This window comes from Coturnix japonica, chromosome 3, assembly GCF_054131305.1.
Source record: "Coturnix japonica strain WE chromosome 3, WE-NBRP24, whole genome shotgun sequence".
Taxonomy (NCBI): Eukaryota; Metazoa; Chordata; class Aves; order Galliformes; family Phasianidae; genus Coturnix; species Coturnix japonica.
Window position 1 is genome coordinate 56,408,907 of NC_140665.1, and position 22,280 is coordinate 56,431,186.

The window sequence follows — 22,280 nt, forward strand, 5'->3', positions numbered from 1 at the left end:
TTTTAGAGGCTCATTTTATTTGAAGACATGTTGGGCTTGGCACTTCTGAAAGTCTATAAATTTGCCAATTCAAAAAGAAAAGCAGTAAAAAAACTTTCCATTTGCACATACCAATTCTGCAGTGTGGTAACTAATGGGTGACCCTGGAGAAGAATAATTTTGTTTGTAGATTGAATCTCTATGTTGGCTTTGTTTTAAAAGGAAGAATCAATTTAACTATTTTTTGTGTATTTTATGGATTCGTCTGGAATCCTCTTATAGGTATCTGGCTGAGATTCTAATGATCTTTTATTTTATTGTTTTATTTATTGAGAGCACTCTGTGTATTTTCAAGAGACGTAAAAGTTTCAGTTCTGGTTCCTGGTGGCTACACCTGTGAATTCTAGTTCTGATTCTGAAATTGAGGTTCTTTTAATTCTGGTATAACTATAGTGGATTAGATCAAAAACCTCATCACTTATGGTTTCTTAGATCTGTATGTGAATCAGTGCTGTGGTATCAAGTTTTCCTTTGGGGGGAGCAGTCCTCAGGGCATAGTACTTGTAATGAGGCTAATATACAAAAGAAGAACAATTGGTACAAGCAGCAATGTACAGTAAACTTGTCCATTGTGTTTTGTTCCTTGAGGATTGTGAACAGATTTTAATTCCCACTAGGTGGAACTGCGTGACTTTTGGATATACTGCTGGATTTCCCCTGGCTGGCACAGGGAAATGCATGTTTCTCAGTACTCACTGGCACAAAGGCTGCTCATACCAGAGAATAGTTTCAGAGGCAGGTAGTTATATCACTGCCTGCTGCAAGGGCTACGTTTCACTTGGGGAGCATAAAACCTGGGAACAGCTGCAAGTGGGTTGTTATGTATTAATATATTTTCTCACTCACTTTCCTCTCTCCTGCTGTTTTCTTGATGATCTGTGTTGAGTGCTGACAGCGGGATTGCTGCAGTTTTTTTCCACTGCTACCACTTGCCCACTAATGAACTTTTCATTGTTAGTAATTGTAAGAATTTTTTCTAGTAGGTTTTGAACCCAGTGCATCCTGCTCTAAGAGCAGGAATTTCTTTTCACCAATTTCTCTTCACCTTGGCTGTATAGCAGAAGACACACACGCAAATAGCTCACTTCTATGGTGTGGATGGGTTTGTTTGTCTTGTGCTTGTCATAAGCAAATTTGCTTTGCCTTTCACTAGGAATTTGTAGTCCACACAACTTTAAATAGGTCTTGAATATGTTTGGAGAACTGAACAAATCTAGTGACCACATGTATTGCATCTTTCTGCATGCTCTGTCAGCAGTATATGCCTAGGAGATCTGTAGCAGCAGTAAACTGCAAGCTTGAAGCCTGTGAGTGAGATGCAAAGAAAGATTTCCTCATAGATATGTTCAGGTTAGCTGGGAAAAGTCGCTGACACTGCTTTGTGAGGCTTACTTATGGCCTCTGGTTTTACTGCTTGCCTCAGTTTTCCAATTTTTTGCATTAGCATTGGAGATATTTCCTTTCTTACCTCAAGTGTGATATGTGTGCTAAGCATTTGTTATATGTTTTAAAATGTGTTGAATAAAAAAATGTTGTAGACTGGTTAAACCAATACTTCACTAATGCAATACTTCTGTTGTGTCATTTTTATTCAGCGGTGTCTCTCTCTCCTTCTTATTTGACATCACAGGAGTTACAAGAGGCTACTGCCTTTGTATTTGCATTTGCCTCACTATGTTTAAACAGAATGACTATATTATGTAGTTCTTCAGTGCTGTGCCTCTCACTTTGTTCTTGTTTTGGCAGTCGTTGAAAAGAAGAGGGAGCAAAGATCTACAAAAATCAGAAAAAAAGTCACAGCAAACGCCAACAGAGGTATGTTGAGACTATAGTAATCTGGATCCTTATGTGGAGGTTTCAGCAACGCTCTGGAAATGTGATTTGCAGATTTAAACTTGCTTGTTTGCTCTTATTTTTTTGTTTTTTACATGCTGCGAAATGGAGACCTCTTACCCCAAATGTATAATGAGACTACATGATGTCAAGATCATGTAAAAAAAACCAAACCACCAGCTTTCATCTATTCCAAATATTTTAGGCAAAATAAGTAAATGTAGAATCGGTGAAATAAGATTATAAGCCCTCTGTGTACAGAATTCAAGATTTTTTTAACATTGTAATATCTACTTCAGTGTTGCAAGTTATTTTTACAAGATACCCACAAAGGGCCTTTTCTGAGGGCTGCACAGGGTTTAATGGCAAGTAAAATAGACTTTCTCTTTTCAAATTTAAATATTTATTTCTGCTTGTTTGGTTTACCGGTTAATGAAAAAATGGGCACAGGAAAGCCTCTTTGTATCTAAAGCCATGTACTTTTAATTGTTGATCTTGTAACTTAAGACCATCCACTGGAGGTCTCCTGTTCTACATCAGCTTTCTTCTAATTCTTCTATTTTTCTTTTTCCAAGGAGGACAACGAAGACTTGAAATGCCAGCTGCAATTTGTCAAAGAAGAAGCAGCTTTGATGAGGAAGAAAATGGCTAAGATCGATAAAGAGAAGGACAGATTTGAACATGAGCTGCAAAAATATAGATCATTTTATGGTGATTTGGACAGCCCTTTGCCAAAAGGCGAAGCAGGTGGTCCACCTACCACAAGGGAAGCTGAACTCAAGCTTCGGTTGAGACTTGTGGAGGAGGAAGCTAACATTCTTGGGAGAAAAATAGTGGAGCTAGAAGTAGAAAATAGAGGATTGAAAGCAGAGCTTGATGACTTAAGAGGAGATGATTTCTCAGGGGCTGCTAATCCACTCCTGGGAGAACAGAGTGAATCCCTGTCAGAATTAAGACAGCATTTGCAGCTAGTAGAAGATGAGACAGAATTGCTGAGGAGAAATGTAGCTGACTTGGAAGAACAAAACAAACGCATAACAGCTGAACTGAACAAATACAAATACAAGTCCGGAGCCCATGAGAGCTCTAGGCACCATGATAATGCCAAGACTGAAGCACTGCAGGAGGAACTAAAGGCTGCACGAATGCAAATCAATGAGCTGAGTGGCAAAGTCATGCAACTCCAATATGAAAATAGGGTGCTCATGTCCAACATGCAACGCTATGATTTAGCCTCTCATCTTGGGATCCGTGGCAGCCCCAGAGACAGTGATGCAGAAAGTGATGCAGGAAAAAAGGAGAGTGATGATGATTCCCGTCCCCCTCACCGCAAAAGGGAAGGGCCCATCGGTGGGGAAAGTGACTCAGAAGAGGTGAGAAATATCCGGTGCCTGACACCCACAAGATCTTTTTATCCAACACCATCTGGGTGGCAGAAAAGCTTCACTGACAGGCAGCAGATGAAGGACATTCGCTGTGAAGCTGAGCGACTGGGCAAGACAATAGATCGCTTGATTTCTGACACAAGCACCATCATAACAGAGGCAAGAATTTATGTAGCTAATGGGGACCTGTTTGGACTGATGGATGAGGAAGACGATGGCAGCAGAATACGTGAGCATGAGCTTCTTTACAGGATCAATGCACAGATGAAGGCGTTCAGGAAAGAACTCCAGACTTTCATCGACAGACTCGAAGTTCCAAAATCTTCGGATGATCGGAGTGCGGACGAACCTTTGTCAGTGAGTCAGGTAGACTTTTACTTATTATGGCCTACAGGTAAAAAACCTTGGCCAAAAGAATTAAGACTAAAATTTGATGTATGGCACCCTAAAATTCTTAAACTAGAACGTGAAGAAAAATTTCTATTAAATTATTTTAAATCTTTAATTGCCTCTATGCAAATTTGTTCTACCAAGGGGCCTATTTCTGAATGGTGAATAAATGGTCTCTGTGACAGTGAAAGAATTATATTCTAGGTACAGGTATTATTGGAGGTGGAAGACTTGTACTCCTTCTGGCTTTGCAACTGTACTTGCCAGAGCTAATGGCAATCAAGCTGCAGTGATTACCAGTAAAGGCAGTGCAGATAGCATTTTTGGCACATTAATGAATATGGTTGTTTTTTTGGTGGTTGGTTTCTTGTTAAATGAATACAAATATATATATATATTATTAATTTTAAACAAGAGAAAACATTTGATTTCCAAAATTACAAAGAATAAAACAAACCACAGAGAAAAATAAACCATGAAAAATCTACATGGACTGCATGGAGATGAATACTGGTATTACTGGAGTTGTAACTGGTTGTATCTTTCATTGAAAGGTTATGTGTCACTGCTTATACGCAACAGTGACTAGCATCTTTTCTGCAGTTCTTTTTTATTCTTCTCTTATCCCCTAAGGAAAGAGCCAAAAAACATCCTGCATGTGATGTGCAGAGTTATCCCAGAGAGGTTTTAGGGAGCAAATTCCTTGCTGACTCAAGATCTTCTGCCACGAAAAATGAAAATTACCTCTCATTATCTTATTATGCAGTCTATTAGTTGGCAAACGCTGTTATTGGTCATGGTGTTATCCTGATGTTTTAGTAAGTCTCTTGCTGTGTTAATTTACGTGTGCTGTCCTGGTAGTTTGCAGTTAAATTAGTTGCCAGGTGAAGCTGAAAGCTATTATTTCTTGTCCCTACGCTGACTAATTAGTCTTTTGTTTCCTTGTATCAGAAAGTCACAGACGCAGTGAGTTTAAAGTTAATCAATTACTATACACGTACTGCATGAAATCAAACAGAAAAGATGTTTGGCATGCTCACTTTCTGATCTAGCAATAGTTCTGAGCTTGTTAGAGTTCCCATTAACTCAGAGGCAGGGCACTGCATGGGTTCATACAAATTTAAATCAATCCAATCGGTATTTTCTCTAAACAAATGACGTCAATAGTTAAATTGGCATTACAGCTTAACCATGCAAAACTCCTACTGAAGTAAATGGGAGATAGGCACTTGGTCCCTCTACAAGCATAATTGAATCACTATTTATTTTTTTTTAATGTTGGACTTGGTATTCCATTAATTGACTGTTCTCTCTGTCTTTGTATTTACTTTCCCAGATGTTCCAGCCTATCATTTTACTTATTCTCATTCTTGTATTATTTTCATCCCTTTCATACACAACAATATTTAAACTTGTCTTCCTTTTTACACTGTTTTTTGTACTGTAACCCATTCATCTTTTACTGTTCATTGTAGTGTTATTTTCAGTTTGTTTATTTTGTCCACCCTCCAAGATAAGACGTGCGAGAGACATAATTTCTGTAATAGCCACTGCTGTAAAAACACTGAAGACTACTTGTTTGCCAAAACCAAAACAAACACCCAAAAATGTGAAAAATACAAAAAAAAAAAAAAAAAGAAAAAAAAAAAGAATCATCCAGTTGAATAGGAAACCTGCTCACCGTAGTGTTCCAGGTAAGCAAACAGAATATTTTTCACTTTCTTTGCTTTTTATCATTTTTGAATGAAAAATTCCTGGGTGGCTGAAACCAAAGTAATATTCATTAATTTGCACCAAGTTGGAAGAAAAACAGAAACATGCAGAGTGGGTATGAGGAGTCTGTTCCTTTCCTCTTCCCACTCCCAGAAAAATAAATTGCATTCTAGCCACCAATGAAAAGTAAAACCATATGCATTCTGCAATTGTATTTCACAGTTTGTGTACATTTTGTGTAGTTTTGATGGTATTTTTCAGCACTGTGTTATGTAGATTAGACACTATGCAGGGACAAAATAAGAATGACTGATACAGAATACTTGTATGTGGATTGTTTTGAGGAGCTGGGGCCTCTGAGAATTAGATATACAAGGAAGAAGAGGCCAGCAGAGCAAGCAAGGAGTCTGCTGAGAGATGTAGGCTGGCTGCATTCTCTACGTGCTCTAAGAAAAGTGGCCACACTGCAGTCTGTCTTAAACTATGAGTGGTGATGCTGTTTGCCTTGTCTGATGCCAAAACAATAAGTGAAGTAATAAATAAGTGCCTATAAACAAAGCAGCTGCTTTTCTAGCTGGCAGTAAGGATTCCTTTTCACTATGTTCACTTAACCTGCTCCCATATGAAAAGAGTTCATCTCTGTACCTATCTCCATCTGATCAGAATCCTGCCGAGAGCAGTAGCCCACTGTATGAAATAGCAGGGAGAAAATGTTTTGAGAGAAACCACTTATAGGTAAGCAGAGGTTGGGCAACAGAAATATTTTTTTGAGAATGAAAAAGATAGTGAACTTACAGCATTCAAAACTTTTATTTTTCTCCTTATTTCTCTAGCTCTCCTCCCACTTATTCTCTGCAAGTGTAGTAGCCTTGATCAGTTAAATCATTTAACATTCATTTAATCTGAACAGTTATACCTATCAGGGAACTTGTCTTTCTTGTTTACTTTGTGGTTATTGAGATGCAGGTAAAGAAAACAATAGTCAATATATAAGTAGAGAGAGAATTAGTTAACTTTATCTGGTGACCTAGTTAAAGAGGAAGTCAGGCCCAACAAAATTCTGAAGAGGTTTCTTGTGCTCAATTGACTTAAAGATGAGCTACACATATTAAAAACTGTAATGGTGAGATATGGTCAGTTGTAACTTCCAGTCACTGTGAACTTCTGTGATCTTAAGGATAACTCTGAAATCACTGAGCAAAGGCCCTTTTGCCACTTTTCTCTTGATCAAATTTTTCATCAATTGAGAATTCTTTTTTTTTTTCTCAAAGGCTTTCAATTTGAACATTAAAATATGATAATTCTAGGCTTCAACTTCCAAATTCCAAAATCATTTTAGCAGATCCCCACAGTTTTTGAATCTGTGATGAGCAAAATGATAATGTTGAGGAACCCTGCAAACCTTGATACAGAAAATTTCAATGCGAAATGAAAGGTATTTTTCATGTCCTGCATTAAGGTTTAAGGGCAGATTGGAGCTGCTTATCTGCTTCACATCAAATATTGCAAAGAAGTGCACAGCCCTCCATTTTTCTCTATTTTAATGTTCGCTGAGAAAGCTAATAAAAGCACAGAATCCGTCGATAGCCAGAAGATAACATTTAGCTCAATAAATCTTCTGTGTTGTGCTGAATTGCAGTGGTTCAGTCTCACAAATGTGACGATTCTACTTGTCAAGAAAAGCTGCAGCTTCTCCTCATTTGTAGGGGTGATGGACAGCCTGCTTCAGAGGTGAGCAGCTAAATTCAGCTGAACATGTCCACATCCTCTAGCAGGAGTGCGTGGGAGTCAGGCAGAGAAGAGCCAAACTGAGTGCTGCTGATTCATTAACTTATCTGCCGCATAATGTGTAATTCAGAAGAGAAGTAAGAAAAACACGAGATTTTGCTTTTATGTGGCAACAAGCCAGATATGGCACATTACCTGGCCTATCGGTCCAGATCTCAATTATACCAATAGTGGATTCACAAATCCCAGTTTTGAAACAAAAAAACTCCTTAAAGGGGGCTGCAACAGCAGAATACAGTGGTTCTGCAGAATAAAGAAATGTTTATTGTAATCCTCATGATAAGAGGAGGCTGGATTAACCAGATATGTGTATTTTTTTGCAAGTGAAGGGAAAGCGCTTTGACAACATATTATAGATTCTTTTTAATTAAAGTAAAATTAATATTTAGAAGTACGCTTTTATAGCAAAAAGCTCATATATTAAGCAAGAACACGTATGTAACTAACTAACCTTTATAAAGTATATTTGCACTCACAGACAGCTGCAGCTTACCTGTACAAGTCAGTTGAAAGCATTTCAGTGATGAAATCCAGTTCCTCTGAAGCACTGCCAGGGACTTGCATAAACCCTATGAAAATGAAAGATGGAATATTGAATGTTGCTAATAGGGCTATTAAAATAAATGTGGAAACGTATTACATTAAGCAGTAAATGTTAAAATCAAACTTAAAAGTGGACACAAAAAAAAATGAAGTTGCAAAACATTTTAATGAAGGGAATATAAAATAAGCAAAATCTGTGAAATGGTTGCAGGATGTTTTTCTGTGGAGTAGAAGCAATACAGATCTGAATTGGGTTGGATACTGGGATTCATGTTCTATTCTTGCAAAAAATGGTTAATTTCAGGCTCAAGATTGCCTTAGTTTCTCCAAAAGGTTAAATTTCTGATTCCTGGGTCCCTAGGGATTTCACTCCATGTCCTTTCATAAAGAAGAGATCTTGCATATATATTGATCCAATTCCAAAACTTTTGTATTTGTATGCATTGGAAATAAATCAGACAAATTTTTGTCGCATAGAATATAGATGCTTTCTTTTTCCTTTAATGCAACCAGATAAATATTTTCTTTCCTATTTAGAGAAATTTGTGAATACTCTGAGGAAAATACCTCTTTAAATATTTTCTTCACTTTTGCTTTAAAATTCCCTGATATTAGAAAGATCAGATTTTCCAGGATCCAGTGATATTTCTTTCAACCAAAAATATCCATGCCTGAAGCTCCAGTCAGAGAGAGGATAAGTGTCTGCTGACATGTCGCCACTGCTTCAGTATCAAAACCAGAAGTGAGCAGGTGCTACAGTGCAGAAATGTGCCCAGCAGTTGGGAAATAGAAAATGGCCAAAACTGTGGCTGTCTAAATATGTGTTATAAAAAGAGATGAACTGCACATGAACTTCGTGTTCATGTTGTTTACAAAAACAAGCAGAGCTTTAGGATATTATATACCCTTCCCCTTAGTCACCTCAGAATTTGATAGGCAAGTAGGAGACTTTAAAGGCGTCAGTACCAGGCGCCTAACTCCCATTGGCTTACATTTCTGTCTCTGATATAATGCCGGGGGTAGTGATATTCAAACTCAGCTTTTGCCATTACACATGCAGTTGCCTATGGGGAAAATTACAGCGGCTCTATTTAAAGTAAACATCTAAAGTATCTGCCGCCGATTTCCAGTGTACCCTTGGAGAAGTGACATGACATAACACTTTGTTGGCTCTATTTCTCTGCTAAGATATGTGTGATTGCAGAAGTGTGTGATGGTTAGAGGGGGCAGAATTTTTATTCCTGTCTGCCCATTTCCTGACCTATATTCACTGGTGAGATATATTTGCCAAAATACTGATGTGTAAAACATTACTTCATAGGGATCTGATATAACGTTTGGGTTGACTACAATGGCAGCGGTGCTGTTCTCTTTTCTTACCTGATTCATGCTGACAGAGCAAAGTTGGTATGCTGTCCCTGAACAGCAAGACCAAAGATGCTCTGAAATAATCTTGAATGCAAACTGCTAACCAGAGCACACTCTGCTGAGTATGCAATCAGGTTATAGTCCATGCTGAAACTCACACTTCTTTGACTTCAGTTTTGCACAGTAAAAACAAATTTAGCTGAGGAATAGTTTAAAATGTCCTTGCACTTGTTCTGTTGAAGTGCTGACTTCTAGCACAAACAGAGCTGTTACCAGGTATGGACAAAGAACACTTTGCCTACAGAAGTAGAGTGTCAGATGTAATTAACCTACAATGGCCTTCCTACTTAATTTGCCTGTGCCAGAGCCCAGAAAGCCACTCTTACTGCATTTTATGGTGTTATTGCAGCAGTCTCTGTTGGATGACTTACTTTCCTCCAAAGTGAAAGCCATTATTACTGCTCTTAGGAGTACTAGGCTCAATTAACCCAGGTTTTAATAGCTTGTTTTGTGTTCTATTAGGTTTGTTGTTGTTGTTGTTTTTCCCTCCAATTTTGCTTTGCCTTTCTCTTATTAGAAGGAGGCCCTTTGACCTATGCACAGCACTGTTCAATTTTACCTACCCAGTCTAGATCTGTCTCTGAAATGTACTTCCAGTGCTGTGGGTAGGTCAAGAATTTTCCTTCCTCTATGCACTGTCCTGCAAAACAGTGTGAATGAAACAGAGCCTGTGGCCATGCAGAACAGTAGTTCTGCCTGGCCTCCATCATGTAAGGAGAATGAAAACTCTTTCCCAGTGTTTTTGCAGTTACCAGAAGGTACATGAAGCATTCTTGTCAGTTAAGGGAATACTTACTACAAGCTACTGTTTTACAAAACCTTGTGTGTTTTTAATTCCTCACACCAATGGAAATGTAGGATTTTACCTAAGAACTCAGGTCTGAGGCTTAGTCCATTATTTCATAGAATCATAGAATTTCCTTTAATTTCCCTTTGTTGTGCTTCAAAGTCTTCACATAGCACGAGAGATGTTAAGTTAGCGGTATTAAATACACAAGAATAATAGCTAATGCTGATGGGAAATCTAGGAGGGAAATAAAGACTTTGGCTCAGGTCTCCATTTGCATGGTGCAGCTGTGCTGGGGAGGAGAAGCTGTGGCACCCAGACTCCAGCTGTGTCTTCAGGCTGCCCCTGGGCACCTGACACTGCTGCCAGCCGTGCCAGCTGGCCTGCTGGGAAGCAGCCTCCCCAGAGTGTCACGTTTCTGCTTCATGAAGGGGAAATTGCAATTACTGTATGCTTAGAGGCTGAGGTTTTTTTTCTTCAGAGACATTCAGTCATGCACTTTGGCATCTTAGTTCACTTTGAGATTGTCTTTGAAATTTTAACTAGTAGCCCAAGCCCCATTATTTATGTCACATGGGGGCAGAATAAACACCCAAGCAACATAAATACAGCTAGACTATATAAGGAGAAAAAAATGTGTTTTCCCTGAAACCTGTTTTGCTGTTTCCTATAAAGTGCACCCAGAGCTACAATCTTTATGCTGAGCGTGGATTTCATGTATTGTTCTAAGTAGGAGAGTGCTGACTCAGCAAGGTGTGAAGCCTCATTTTGTGTCCTCCACATCGAAGATCCTCTTGTCATCAGTTGCCTCATGTATTTGAACACAGATACTAGATTAGAGAATTTGTCCAGAATTTTATACTGCCTCAGTCAAGTACTTTGTGGCTCTTCTCCAGTTACACACAGGGATGAATGCTCCCTGAAGTGAGTTCTGTGGCTGTGGTGGGTCTCAAGGAATGCCCATGGGTACAAGCACCTGACAGGGCAACAGGACATGTGCTGCTGTGACTAGGGTCACCCTCCCCTGCTGTGCCACTGTGGAGCAGTCTAATGACACTGCAAAGCCTCTCTGCTGCACAAGGTGTGGGGTCAGCAGAGATGTAAGGATTTCAGGCTCCTTTTGCCTGTGGATCCGCTTCAGGATCTCCTGTGGCTGTTCACTGGCTAGGTCATTTTTGTCATGTTTCATACCAGCACTTGCTGTGGGCACTTCCAGTATTCTACATTCAAACTGAGGTACATTTGGACCTTCCTTGTCAGCCTTAGGGGTGAGTTTCCCTGTGCAAAAGAGATTCTCCATCCGATTTCAAACACTTTGCTTTGCTAAGACACAAAGTATCTTAACAAACCAGAGAATATAGTCCAGAATCCTTATAAAGTAGCAGGAATATTTGAGTATATCCCAAAGAAACCATTGTCATTGTTTCCAGAATGCAGGACAGTAGGATTACACAATGCCCAGTAATTCTGCCCATGCTAGTACATAAATGCAGAACAAAAAAGATTTAGGGAGGTATGGTTTGCTTTTAGCTCTTGCAGATAGCAATTAACCAACAAAACTGCTGCTTTAAACACACTCCCCTTACAAAGCAGTTTACGAGGATCAAGTTGCAGAGCTCAGAATGATCATACTACAAAGTATAACCCTGGAAGCTGGGGCTGGGAGGAAGAAAAGAATCTTCCTTCACAACATGGACTCTAATAAAAGCAACCTAAAATTGCCTATTGTCATAGCTGTAATGTTAACACTGGCTGCTTTGGCAAGCTTTAAAGGCTGGACTGCACTATAAAGCCTAAAAATGTCCTGGACTTGGAGTTGTTTACACAAAATATGAGCAGATATAAAGTTACAGAGCTGGGGGTTGGAAGAGATGGCTTTAAAGCCATCCTCCGTGCACTGACGTCACGTGGAAGCCAGCTGCTGGGATGATGCTGAGCGGAACTGTTTTTCAGTTTGCAAAAGTTGTGGAGTTATTCACGGAGTGTTGGAAATGCTGCCCAACTGAAAGGTTGCATGTTGCTTAGCTTTCTTATTTCTTTTAAAGATCAAGATTCGCAGGACTGGATCTCAGCTAGCTATGCATTTCCTTGCTTTCACTGCTGTTTAGAAATGGACTGAAAAACTTCTCAAGGATTTTTTATTCCATGAAAGGTATGGTTATGGCTTGTTTGACATCTTTGAGCAGTTAAAATGTAAAAAACCCTGCAACGTACTAATTACTATATAAATATCTCTTTGCTGTTTCTATTTATATCTACATGTGGTGTTTTATGTATCTTGTGCACATTCTTTATTCTTAGAGAAAGACTTGGCATTAGTTCAGCAGTTTTCTTTTGTTTGTTTTTAAGTTTTGTTGTTGTTTTTAACACAGACATGGATAAATCAACTGAACAGGGACAAGTAACATTTGGAGCACATTTTTTCTTCTCTTTTCACTTTTTTTCTCTTCTCTTCACCCCCTCTTTCTTTTTTACTGCTCTTTTTCTCTCATTCAAACAATTTCTTTCTGAAGATAAAGTGCTCCAGTATTAAAATACCTTGCTTTCTTTTTCAAATGAAAAAATGAATTACTTAATGATTTTCTTAGTCATGGAAAGCGTAGCAACTTGTTGGAAATGCAGTTCAACTGCCAATTGCCTTTTATGTTTGTTTGTTTCTTTTTGTAAACTCAATGAAAGATGTTTTTGTCTGAATGGTTGTGCACAACCAGTCAAATTAATCTCTGTTGAAAACTAATGTCTCCTCAGATGATGTCAGTGCAGATTATTTTGAGAAGTCAGTAGCAGTTGATTTCAAACTGCTCTGCGTAGGTTTTTAGGAAGGGCATAGGTAAGATATAGAGGAATATTAACAGTGATGTCAAATAGTAGATTGAATCTTATTTTTTTCTTGAGAGCAGGTGGAGCTAAAGGCAAAGTTAAGAGAAAATGCAGCTGATGTAGACAAAATTGATTATTTGCTTGAAGCTGATTGCTGTAATGAGCTTCTGACCTTGTCTAGGACGTGCATAATATGCCAATACTGCAAGAGCACAGATCCACATGGCTGATTAAAATGTGGCATTTGACATCTTTTTGTGTTGCATAAGCCATATGCAATACCCATGGGGACATCTTGGTGTACCGTACAGACAGGGTATACTGTCTGAACTACAAATGGGATTGCTACTAGCAAATAAAATAAGTAAGAAAGCAAATAAACAACAAAGACCAAGAAAAAAGTGAGCAGAACCACAGAGACAAGAGATAAACTGTCTGAGGAAATTACTCACTGTACAACAGCAGCATTTTTCTTCTCAGAATTTATATCCAGAGGAAATCAGAGAACAAGAAGCAGCACAAGCTCTTTGTGGACCTCAGCGCTACAAGTAACTACCTGTAACTTCTGTAACTAACCTCTTCACAGCATCCAAGACTTGATTGCAATTTGATTATCTCCAATTCTTTTTATAATTACAACCTCACATGAAACAGATTGGAAATTGTTAAGATGAAAGTAAACACAGCAGTAGTAGCTCCCAGCACAAAGAAATGACCATGGACCTCTTTGATGCTATATGCATGCTTAAAAGAAGTAAATATCTATTCTTATACATATGTATAAATATGACATATAGTCTTGAGTTTCGCACTGGTAATATTCTGCTGATTGAATCACAGCCATTATTACCAATGGAGCACTATTTCTTAATGTTATAGACAGATTCTGCCAGCCTCTCTAGTTCATGACTTTGCATTGGTTACGTATTTTGTTTGTTTGTTTCTGACATGTGTTTGAAGATTTCAGTGGAGCCATGTAATAGAGAAGTTACTTGTTTAGTTCTCTGAGTTGTATTGAAAAGCTATAAAGGCATAAATGTAGTGCTAAAAAAAATAAATAAATAAGGAATGACTACTAAAAATTACAATCTTTGAACTAAGAAAGTGGGAAAGTATACAGATCTCAAGTGCAGTGGAATTCTTTTGTAAGTTGTTTTTGGTTAACAATGAAATCTGGCCCAAAGTTTTGGCCTGGAAAGGTGCAGTCTGCAGCCTGGCCATCTTCCCTAGGAAGCTCTGAGTGAACTAAAGCTTGAGTTCTTTTATAGTGAGAATGCTGTGTTGTCTTTGAGCAGTTCTTAATTTTTGAGGAATTTAAGATGTTTGTAAAGCTGCCCCACGCATTTTTAGGCAGGTGGAAGAAGGGCAGATGATCATTTCAGGGTGCCCAGACAGGTGTGAATAAGATATTAGAAGAGTGAGCTCCAAAAACAAGTTGCATGATGACAGTTTGAAACAGGTTAACAGCAATGTTTGGTGACTGCTTCCTTACCCCCAAGGTGTTTGGGATCAGTGGTTTTACAGTCAGCGGGCTAGGACTGGCCCCAAGATGGCTGCCAGGTGAGATACTGCAGCAAGACATCCCGCTGCACCAAGACCTGAGTACCCTCTATGCTCAGCTGAGCTCTGCTCACTTGTTCATGAAAGATGACTCTAGGATTGGCATCAATTTACCAGTGAGCTGAAATAATGCAGACACTGGTAAGTGCTGATTACATAGTAGCCACAGCTGAATCAACAAGTCTCACCCAATAAAATATAGGATGAGGAAGAGCTTTGCATGAAGCTTAAGTGTGAATGTGTACTACATCAAATAAGATGTGGGTGGTAAAATGGGCAGTTCCTGTGAGCTGGCAATCACTATCAGTAAGGGAAATTAACAAATTCCAGGAAGGGAAACCAGAACCCTTGTTCACTTTCTGGTAGTTTGTTTGCCTGCCCATACGCTTGGCTTCTGGAAGAAGGCCAAAGCAATGCAGAGGCATTTTGTGACTAGAACTAGATGCCAGGTTCAACTAAGTAACACAGCAGCATGCTTTGAGAGCCAAAGTTAATGATTTGAGCATCAATGGGTATGTATCAGCTGTTACACTGCAGAAGCTGCTACAACTGAATGAATGTAGTTTTGGCCTTACTGGCATGGTGAATGTGCTGGTGGCACTGGAACTTCTGTTGTGAGCCTAACAAAGCAGGCCCATCAAATCTCTAACTGTTTTGTTCCAAAGTCAAATAAGCAGATCCAAAGTACTTAAAACATTTAGTAGTTATATAAATAATTTTTCATCAACACATAATAAGAAACTAAAGACTTCTGAAAAGGGTTGAAAAACTGAAGCACAAATGAGTTAAATCTTCCGAGTAAGGTTTTGAAATAAGTTTAAGATAGTTTTCTGAGATTACTGTTTCCAGTTTTCCCTGTGCTGGTCCTGGATCTGGTATTTACAGATGTGTGTTTCTGAATCCAAGAGGCATGTAGTCAAAATGATGCTTTCTACTGCTTGTATGTGCTTGTTACCTGTTTCTAGCTTTTCTCTCCGTTATTTTTTTTCATGTATTCTAAAGCATCCATATAACCATGAGAAATTTCTTCTCATGTATCAAGTTTATGGTCTGCAATTGCCAAAAGATTGTCAGTCTTTCTCATGCTAAATGCATGTGTGAAAGGAGTGCATCAGCAAACATGATACTTTTGCACTTGCGGTTGTCTTTCGAACAAAAGTAAATATAGCTTTCACCCTCAAGGGCAGACCTGACAGGATCCCAAGGTCCTGACGTGCCGTTCAGTATCGTACAGTCAGATTTCAAGGAAAACAGGTTTACAGTGAGGTGTAACAGTGAATATGTGACGTGGCCGTGATGCAAAGTTTGATGTGGAAGACACTGGTGAATTCTGTGATGCTTGTTGTGTATCTGTCCTCCCATTTCCAGATTGGATCTGCCTGCTTCTGAAGTTTAGTCCTACAACACTTAGTTCTTCCGTATTCCTGTCACACTGCAGATATATGTTGGGCAGTCTTGTGCTGCTGTTTCCCACAAACAGATTTTAATTATTTTAGGGTTTTGTTTGCTTGTTTGTTTTTTTCCTGGAAGCTAGAATGAAAGACAAGTCTAATTCTGATAATCTTTCAGGAAACATTCAGAGAAGAAAGAAAAAGGCAGAGCTGTCTTGTTGCTGTTAAACAGACTATAACCATGGACGTACGTAAACAACTGGAGAACACTGAGAGGAACTGGAACAAAGAGAAGATGGAACTGCTGGAAAAATTTGACAATGAGAGGAAAGAATGGGAATGTCAATGGAAAGTTATGCAGAAGAAAATTGAAGAGGTACTTCAAAACTCTGAACACTTAGATATTTTCAGTGACTGGAGATCACTTTAATTTGTTTTTCTCTGAGTTATACCTTATTTCCTGTCACTGGGATTTTGTAAAAGTTGATGGTGGGATGCAGAGCCTGGGATTAATCAGTATTCGCAATTACTCACTTAATACTCAGAAATATGAAGCAGGATGTTAATCATAACTCTGTGTCAAGTTTGCTGTATTGTTGGCTGTATATACTTGTGCCAGTTCTTCTGGCATTGAGCCATGGTGCTCATTTTATACATGCTTTTTGCAAGTACAGACATGCTAAACTGATCTGAATGTATGAGGCACAGGAAAATGCATATTTAGTGACAAAAAAATCTAGGTATTAATTCTCAGGCACAACAAACAAACAAACAAAAAAGGCATTATTTGGCACAAGTCTGACAGGATAAATGGTAATGTTCATAAGAATGTAATACATCAATCACTGTATAATGCAGAATTGTTCCATCAAGAACCTGCTCCATTTATGGACAACATTTAGTAGAGAAAATGGGTACAATAAATAGCACGAAAGCACTCACACCACTTGTGTTTACACATATTAACAAACATTCACTATCTGCCATTTCTAAGGCATCTCCTTCCAGAAATAATTGAGGTAATTATTTATCCCCAAATTGTCACTTGAGTAGAACCCTCTGGCATCCTGAAACACATAAACTGAATCTGCCTTGGCAGTACATAGGGACAAGTTTTTTCATCACAGAGTTTTCCACATTTTTCATGCTAATATACACATGGAGTAGTTTTGCTTGCTCTCTGCCAACACCTCCCTGTGGCTGAGCAACACAGGAATGTGTGGCAGAGACTGCTCACATGGAAGTATGAGATGGAAAAAGAACTGCAGCCGTAGTGTCCTCAGCATGCAGTGTTACTTCATGTCAGCTCTCCTATATTTTCCCCGAAGTTTTTACAAAGTTTAGTGTGACAATCCTCACTATTTTCTGTCTTCTGGGTTAGGGCACTTACATGCTATCTTACCTAATTTCACAATCAAAGTAAAGGTGTTCATAAGTTTTTAATGTGACCTGTGTGTGCAGTTGAATGTAAGATTGTTAGGTTTACAAGCTATTTTGGAATGACGATAATGTGTTGTGAAAAGGTGTTCAAATTATGAGTAGTCGTGACAATGGACATGAAGACCATGTTTGTACAAAGTTTTTGTGTTAGCATATGGATTAGGAAAATGTGACAAACAGGAAAAGAGATGAAGAATGGACCTGAGGGGAAATACAGGACCAGACAAAACTAGAGATGGTGCCCAAAGGTTACTGATGTTCTGAGGTCCTTTTCAAGCTATGATTGTAACTGCCCTTGATTTCAGTTTCCTGGCAGTTCTTCACTAAAAGCCACATGTCTGGAGAAAAAGGGAGATCTCTTTTTAAATGCTGTTATCTGCAGAGGGTTTTCCTAAGCAAGACTTGTGCTACCTTATCAGCTTGTAATTTTGTTTGGTAATTTTCTTTAGCCCAACAAATACAAACTTCATTCAAGGATTTCTCCAGAGAGGCCTATGATGGTTTAAGAGATGATACTGCTGACTTAATATCCTTCCTTCTTACTGCTGTGCTGAATCCAAATGAGGCCCTCATTTACTGGATATTACAAAGTTTAGCCCTCAGGTCTCTTGAAAGTTGGGCTTTGAGAGTGAATTTTAAAAGCCTCAGGGGAAGTCAAGTGTCGAGTCTCTGAATATGAGAGTACTTCTGATTCACAGCACTACTCATGAAATGGCCCCGTGTTGTTCACATTGTCATTCTTTTTCACTGTCCTTCCAAAAGGATGGTGCACAAGGAGAGAGCAGGCAGATGGCTATTTGGAGGTGCTCACTCTGTTCTTTCTTTACAAGAGAAAGTTAAGAATGAATGTTTATAAGGAGCCATGGGATTCTTGGCGCTAGAAGTGATAGAATTAGAGATTTTTATGATGCTGCTATTTTTTCAACTTTATCAGCGTTCTCTGGTTTGCAAAAGCTGGATAAGAGGTATTAACACCTTTTTATTTACTAGTAAAGCCACTGGTTCTCAGCAGATAGAAAGAAAATAGGATGGTAACAGCACATTGCCAAATAGTACCATTCTGGAGTACTAATTAAGTCACTACGCTGAAGTCATAGAGAAGAATTCCATTCTTTCGAGAACCAAAAAAGTCTGCTTTAGTGCAGGTGGCACTGCATGCAATGAGAATTCACTTCTCCTCCTTAATGTAATATACTTTACCAGGCTGTGATGTAGAGCCCTGTCTCCTCTTCACATCTGCTCACATTCCCCATGCAGCAGGTCAGAGCTAGATTCTGTGATTCACACCATAATGCACTTATATTACTTGGAAGGCAATCTTACAGCTTCTGGCTGGACATTGGCCTCATGAGATCTCTCGGAATCCCATCCTATGTGTGCCAGCCATTTATTAAATCCATGGCAAAGGGTTTTGAATGGTAACCTCCCATTCCACATCCTGTGACAATAACATCCTGTGGACTATCATGCTGTGTGACTCAACAGTTTTCCATGAACGAATGTATCTATTTTTTCTACTTACTGCTACCAAGTGAAGCATCATTCAATATATAAGATGCAGTTGTTGTCTTTATTTTTTCCAAAAGTTCATCAGAGTACTGTGATTTAATAGAAGGTTCTATTGGTTGTTTTTCTTAGCTTTACCAGGAGGTAAAACTTCGAAGGGAGAACAATATGAATGTCCACGACAATAGGGCTATTCAGAGCAAGATGCTGCAGCTGTCCATGCATTCTCCTGCTTCAGAAAAGTGTGAAACAGTGGAGCTGAACTATCAACACAATGTAGTAAATGATGGGATGGAAAGGGGGATTTTGCTGAGTAAAACAGAACCTGAATGCAAAGAAATCAAAACTAAGAGAAAAAACGATACTCTGTTAATGGACAATCTGGCCTTTGAGAACCACGAGGAACTTGAAGACAGCCTCAGCATCAAAACTTCCAAGAAAAATGCCAAGAGTTATATTGGTGATCTCAATGTAGTAAGTAAAGTATTAGCATGTTTCATTTAAAAGGGTGAAGAAAATACCCTAGCTTTGGCCTCCTAGAGTTAACCTGATTTTATTCTCCCAGCAAGGTGCTGTCTCTACTTCCTCCCCAGTTTGCAGTTGATGTGTGTCTTCTCACTGTTTAAATGTGTTTATGCACTGTTTTAATGTGTGTTATGCATGCGCCTTACCTCAGTTCATAACCACTTTTATATCTTTCCCTATACTGCTTTCTTCTGCTGTGACTATTAAATGCAAATCACCACAATTTTCAAAATAATTCTGGAGGTGCTATTTAAAAGGCTTATTTTAAAAAACTATTCTTATATTCTCAAAGGCTCTTAAAGAACTTGCCAGAGTTAGTGAAGAATTATGCAGCTATCAAGAGGAAATTCGGAAGAAGTCCAACCACAGAAGGTAAAGGCATATTTGGATTTTTTATCTTAGAGGAAGAAACCAGGTTAAAGTCTGTGTTCCTGTTTACTTTGAAGGGAGGTTTGCCTCCTTTTTTGCCCTTTTTGCTCACCGCTGAAATCTCTTTCTCTTTGTGTCCAGAATGAAATCAGTTCCTTTCTTGGGGAAGTTTGAAGAAACCCAAAACACAGTTATTCTGCCTGAGATGAACAATCTGTCCAACAATGAATCGCAGACTTCAGTTGCACTTGAAAAAGAAGAGCATAATAATAGGAAGAATCTGATGTGCTCCACCAAGGTTTTGAAGGATATGTCTTACAGTAGTCTTACTGGCAACGGAGAAGAAGTTTTCAGACCTTGTCAACAGAAAGAAGCTCCACCAGTTCCTCCACGAAGTACTTCTCGGCACTTAACAAGCTCGCTTTCCACAGTTGTACAGCTTCCTGAAGCACCAATGAGAGATCCAGGCATCAAAAGCAATTGCAAGTTTCAGGACTGTAGGAGTGGAAGGAAACTGACAAATCCTTCATCTGTAAAACAAAATGAAACTAAAATGGCCTGTGCAAATGAGAAGCAGACTGGGAAAGGTCCTGTAATAGTAACTGCTGCAATACCTGTAACCAAAAATGAGTGCGTTGCACCAAGTTTCTGCCACAACACATGGGCATATGATGTTGGAAAAGACAGTAAAAATGAGCCTTCCCCACTGTCAGCCCAGAAGAGTTGTTCAGATGGAAATATGGCCCATAGTAACAGAATGAACCAGAAACAAAGTTCCAAGTCTTACTGCAGTCCTTATTACTGCAATGACTTTTATGCCGCTGCTGCCCTGCACAGTGATCTTTTGGGAGACTCCAGTTGTGCTTTGGGAAAGGCTCAGAGAAATGAAACTTTAGCAGCGAAGATTGATGAGTTTAACCGGACTGTATTTCACACAGATAAACGTAACACTACTTTGCAAGAAAACCAGGTGACTCGGACAGCATTAGAAGATCACAAACCCTGCAGCCCACCGTGTGACTCTGCTATTAGCAGGACAGAAACTGTAGATTCATCTTGTGTTTCAAATCCCAAACTTTCTGCAGCAAAAGAACAAGAAACTAGCAACCCCAGCAAAGTTGTCAGAACAGGAGGACAACAAAAGCAAATAAATGGACTTCCAAATACCAGTGGTTACAGGCACATGCTTCATGAGCATGACTGGAGACCGAGTAATCTATCCGGTCGCCCGCGTTCGGCTGACTCAAGATCAAACTATGGTGTTGTTGAAAAGCTTTTGAAAAACTATGAAAAATCTGCAGTGATTTCTCCATGTAATGCAAAATACTGCAAAGATAAGTGGACACGGGCAAACTCTGAATCCACTGATGGAGGTTGTGAGACACGGAATCAGTATTTAGAAATGCTTCCGTCTGAGCAAGGAAAGCAAGAATTTCTGAGGAATTCAGGCAGGCATATTGGGCAGCAACTGAAGCAAGGAAGGGAGAGACAGAAGTTACCAGAGGTAAGGTTTAGAAGAATGGCAAGAGCAAAATAATTCAGTTTTATACTTGGCTTCAGATTTTAAAGTGAGGCAGACAATCATGATACTATAAAAAAAAAAAAAACATAAAAATTGATAACTTAGGCCAGGATCTAGGTGAATTAGAATGATTTCCTTTAAAGATAACAGAGTTGTGAGAGGGCAGAAATCTCTAAGTAGGCATGACTAGCAAAGTTATGTGCCAGAGTGTAGCCTTTGCTCCTGCTACATAAAACTAGATGTTAACGGTAGTTTGGGGTTTGAACTAGTGAAAATTACAATCAGATATTCCCTCCCTTATTACTTTAGCTGGATACTTGTTTCATAAGCCTTCTCAAATGACTTAAGACCACTCTGCCGTATCAAAATCCTCAAGGGCTGAGGCAGCATTCTTCAGAGTCCTGGTTGCTTCTTGGTTCAGGATTTCCTTGGTACTACCCATGAAAATGGGTTCTGTATTTTTCTTAGAGCTTCCAGGAATGAAGTGACATCCATTTACTCACATCTCCAGGCTTGTCTTATCAGTTCAAGCATAGGCTCACAAGCGTAGAAGAGTATGGCATAACTAATTAATTTATATTTGGCTGAACTGTATTTGCAAAAGTTTAGAAGTACTGCCTCTGCCAACATTCTTTCTTAATGAAAATAGAAACAGATGTTTGTTTGTTTTTTAAGTATACTGTAAGCTACAGATTTTGTAAAAGGCCTCAGAGAAGGAAAAATCTGTTTTCCTGAAGAGCTCCTTGCCCTAAGGACACAAATGAGTGTGTCCTTCACTGTCTCAGAAATGAGAAGGCAAGTGTTTAGAGCTGAGGAACTTAGATGGATTCAGATTGTCATCTGGTGTGCCTTACACTGTCACACATTCACAGACTTCAGTGGAGGTATGTGGATTTAAACAGCTGAGAATCTGAGCATGTAGATTTTCTTCTGCATGATTTTATGTCAGCCTTGCAGTGATGCAACCTCTTGCTTAGCAGAAACATCTTCGTTACAGCACAGAGGAAAACACATGAAGCCTTTGATTTCTTTCTCATCCAGTGTAAGTTTGATAAGAAAATGGAATTTCATCAATAAATATGTAAGGAGGAAATAATGAGGAGAGAATGACTGAATTTGCATCGATGCAAGCCCAGAATAACTTTACTAAGACAGCTGGATTATTTTCTCCATAGATTCACATTCTGTGTTGTTATTTATGTTGTATAAATTAAGTGCAGAATACTGCCTGGTTAGGGGGT

At 39.0% G+C, this 22,280-nt stretch overlaps 2 protein-coding genes across 14 annotated transcripts in view; both read left to right on the forward strand.

The window, feature by feature from the left end:
* The window catches only part of MTCL3 (MTCL family member 3), a 26,589-nt gene extending 21,290 nt beyond the window's left edge, over positions 1-5,299 (forward strand). For 2 of the 10 annotated variants that reach the window (XM_085541696.1, XM_085541695.1), the window contains 2 exons: positions 1,786-1,854; positions 2,448-4,402. In XM_085541696.1, the coding sequence (XP_085397822.1) occupies positions 1,786-1,854; positions 2,448-3,812 (1,434 nt within the window). In that variant the 3' untranslated portion in view covers positions 3,813-4,402. Of the gene's footprint in view, positions 1-1,785; positions 1,855-2,447; positions 4,403-4,598; positions 4,614-4,983 lie in introns of those variants that run through there. The other 8 variants (XM_085541687.1, XM_085541690.1, XM_085541688.1 and 5 more) reach the window with 8 other exon arrangements.
* Positions 4,647-22,280, forward strand: part of KIAA0408 (KIAA0408 ortholog) — a 23,368-nt gene continuing 5,734 nt past the window's right edge. Inside the window, exons 1-6 of one of the 4 annotated variants that reach the window (XM_032443327.2) lie at positions 4,647-5,341; positions 11,952-12,058; positions 15,856-16,053; positions 18,756-19,097; positions 19,441-19,520; positions 19,659-21,021. In XM_032443327.2, coding sequence (XP_032299218.2) covers positions 15,919-16,053; positions 18,756-19,097; positions 19,441-19,520; positions 19,659-21,021 — 1,920 coding nt within the window. In that variant the 5' untranslated portion in view covers positions 4,647-5,341; positions 11,952-12,058; positions 15,856-15,918. Of the gene's footprint in view, positions 5,342-7,004; positions 7,092-8,174; positions 12,059-15,855; positions 16,054-18,755; positions 19,098-19,440; positions 19,521-19,658; positions 21,022-22,280 lie in introns of those variants that run through there. The other 3 variants (XM_085541698.1, XM_085541699.1, XM_085541697.1) reach the window with 3 other exon arrangements.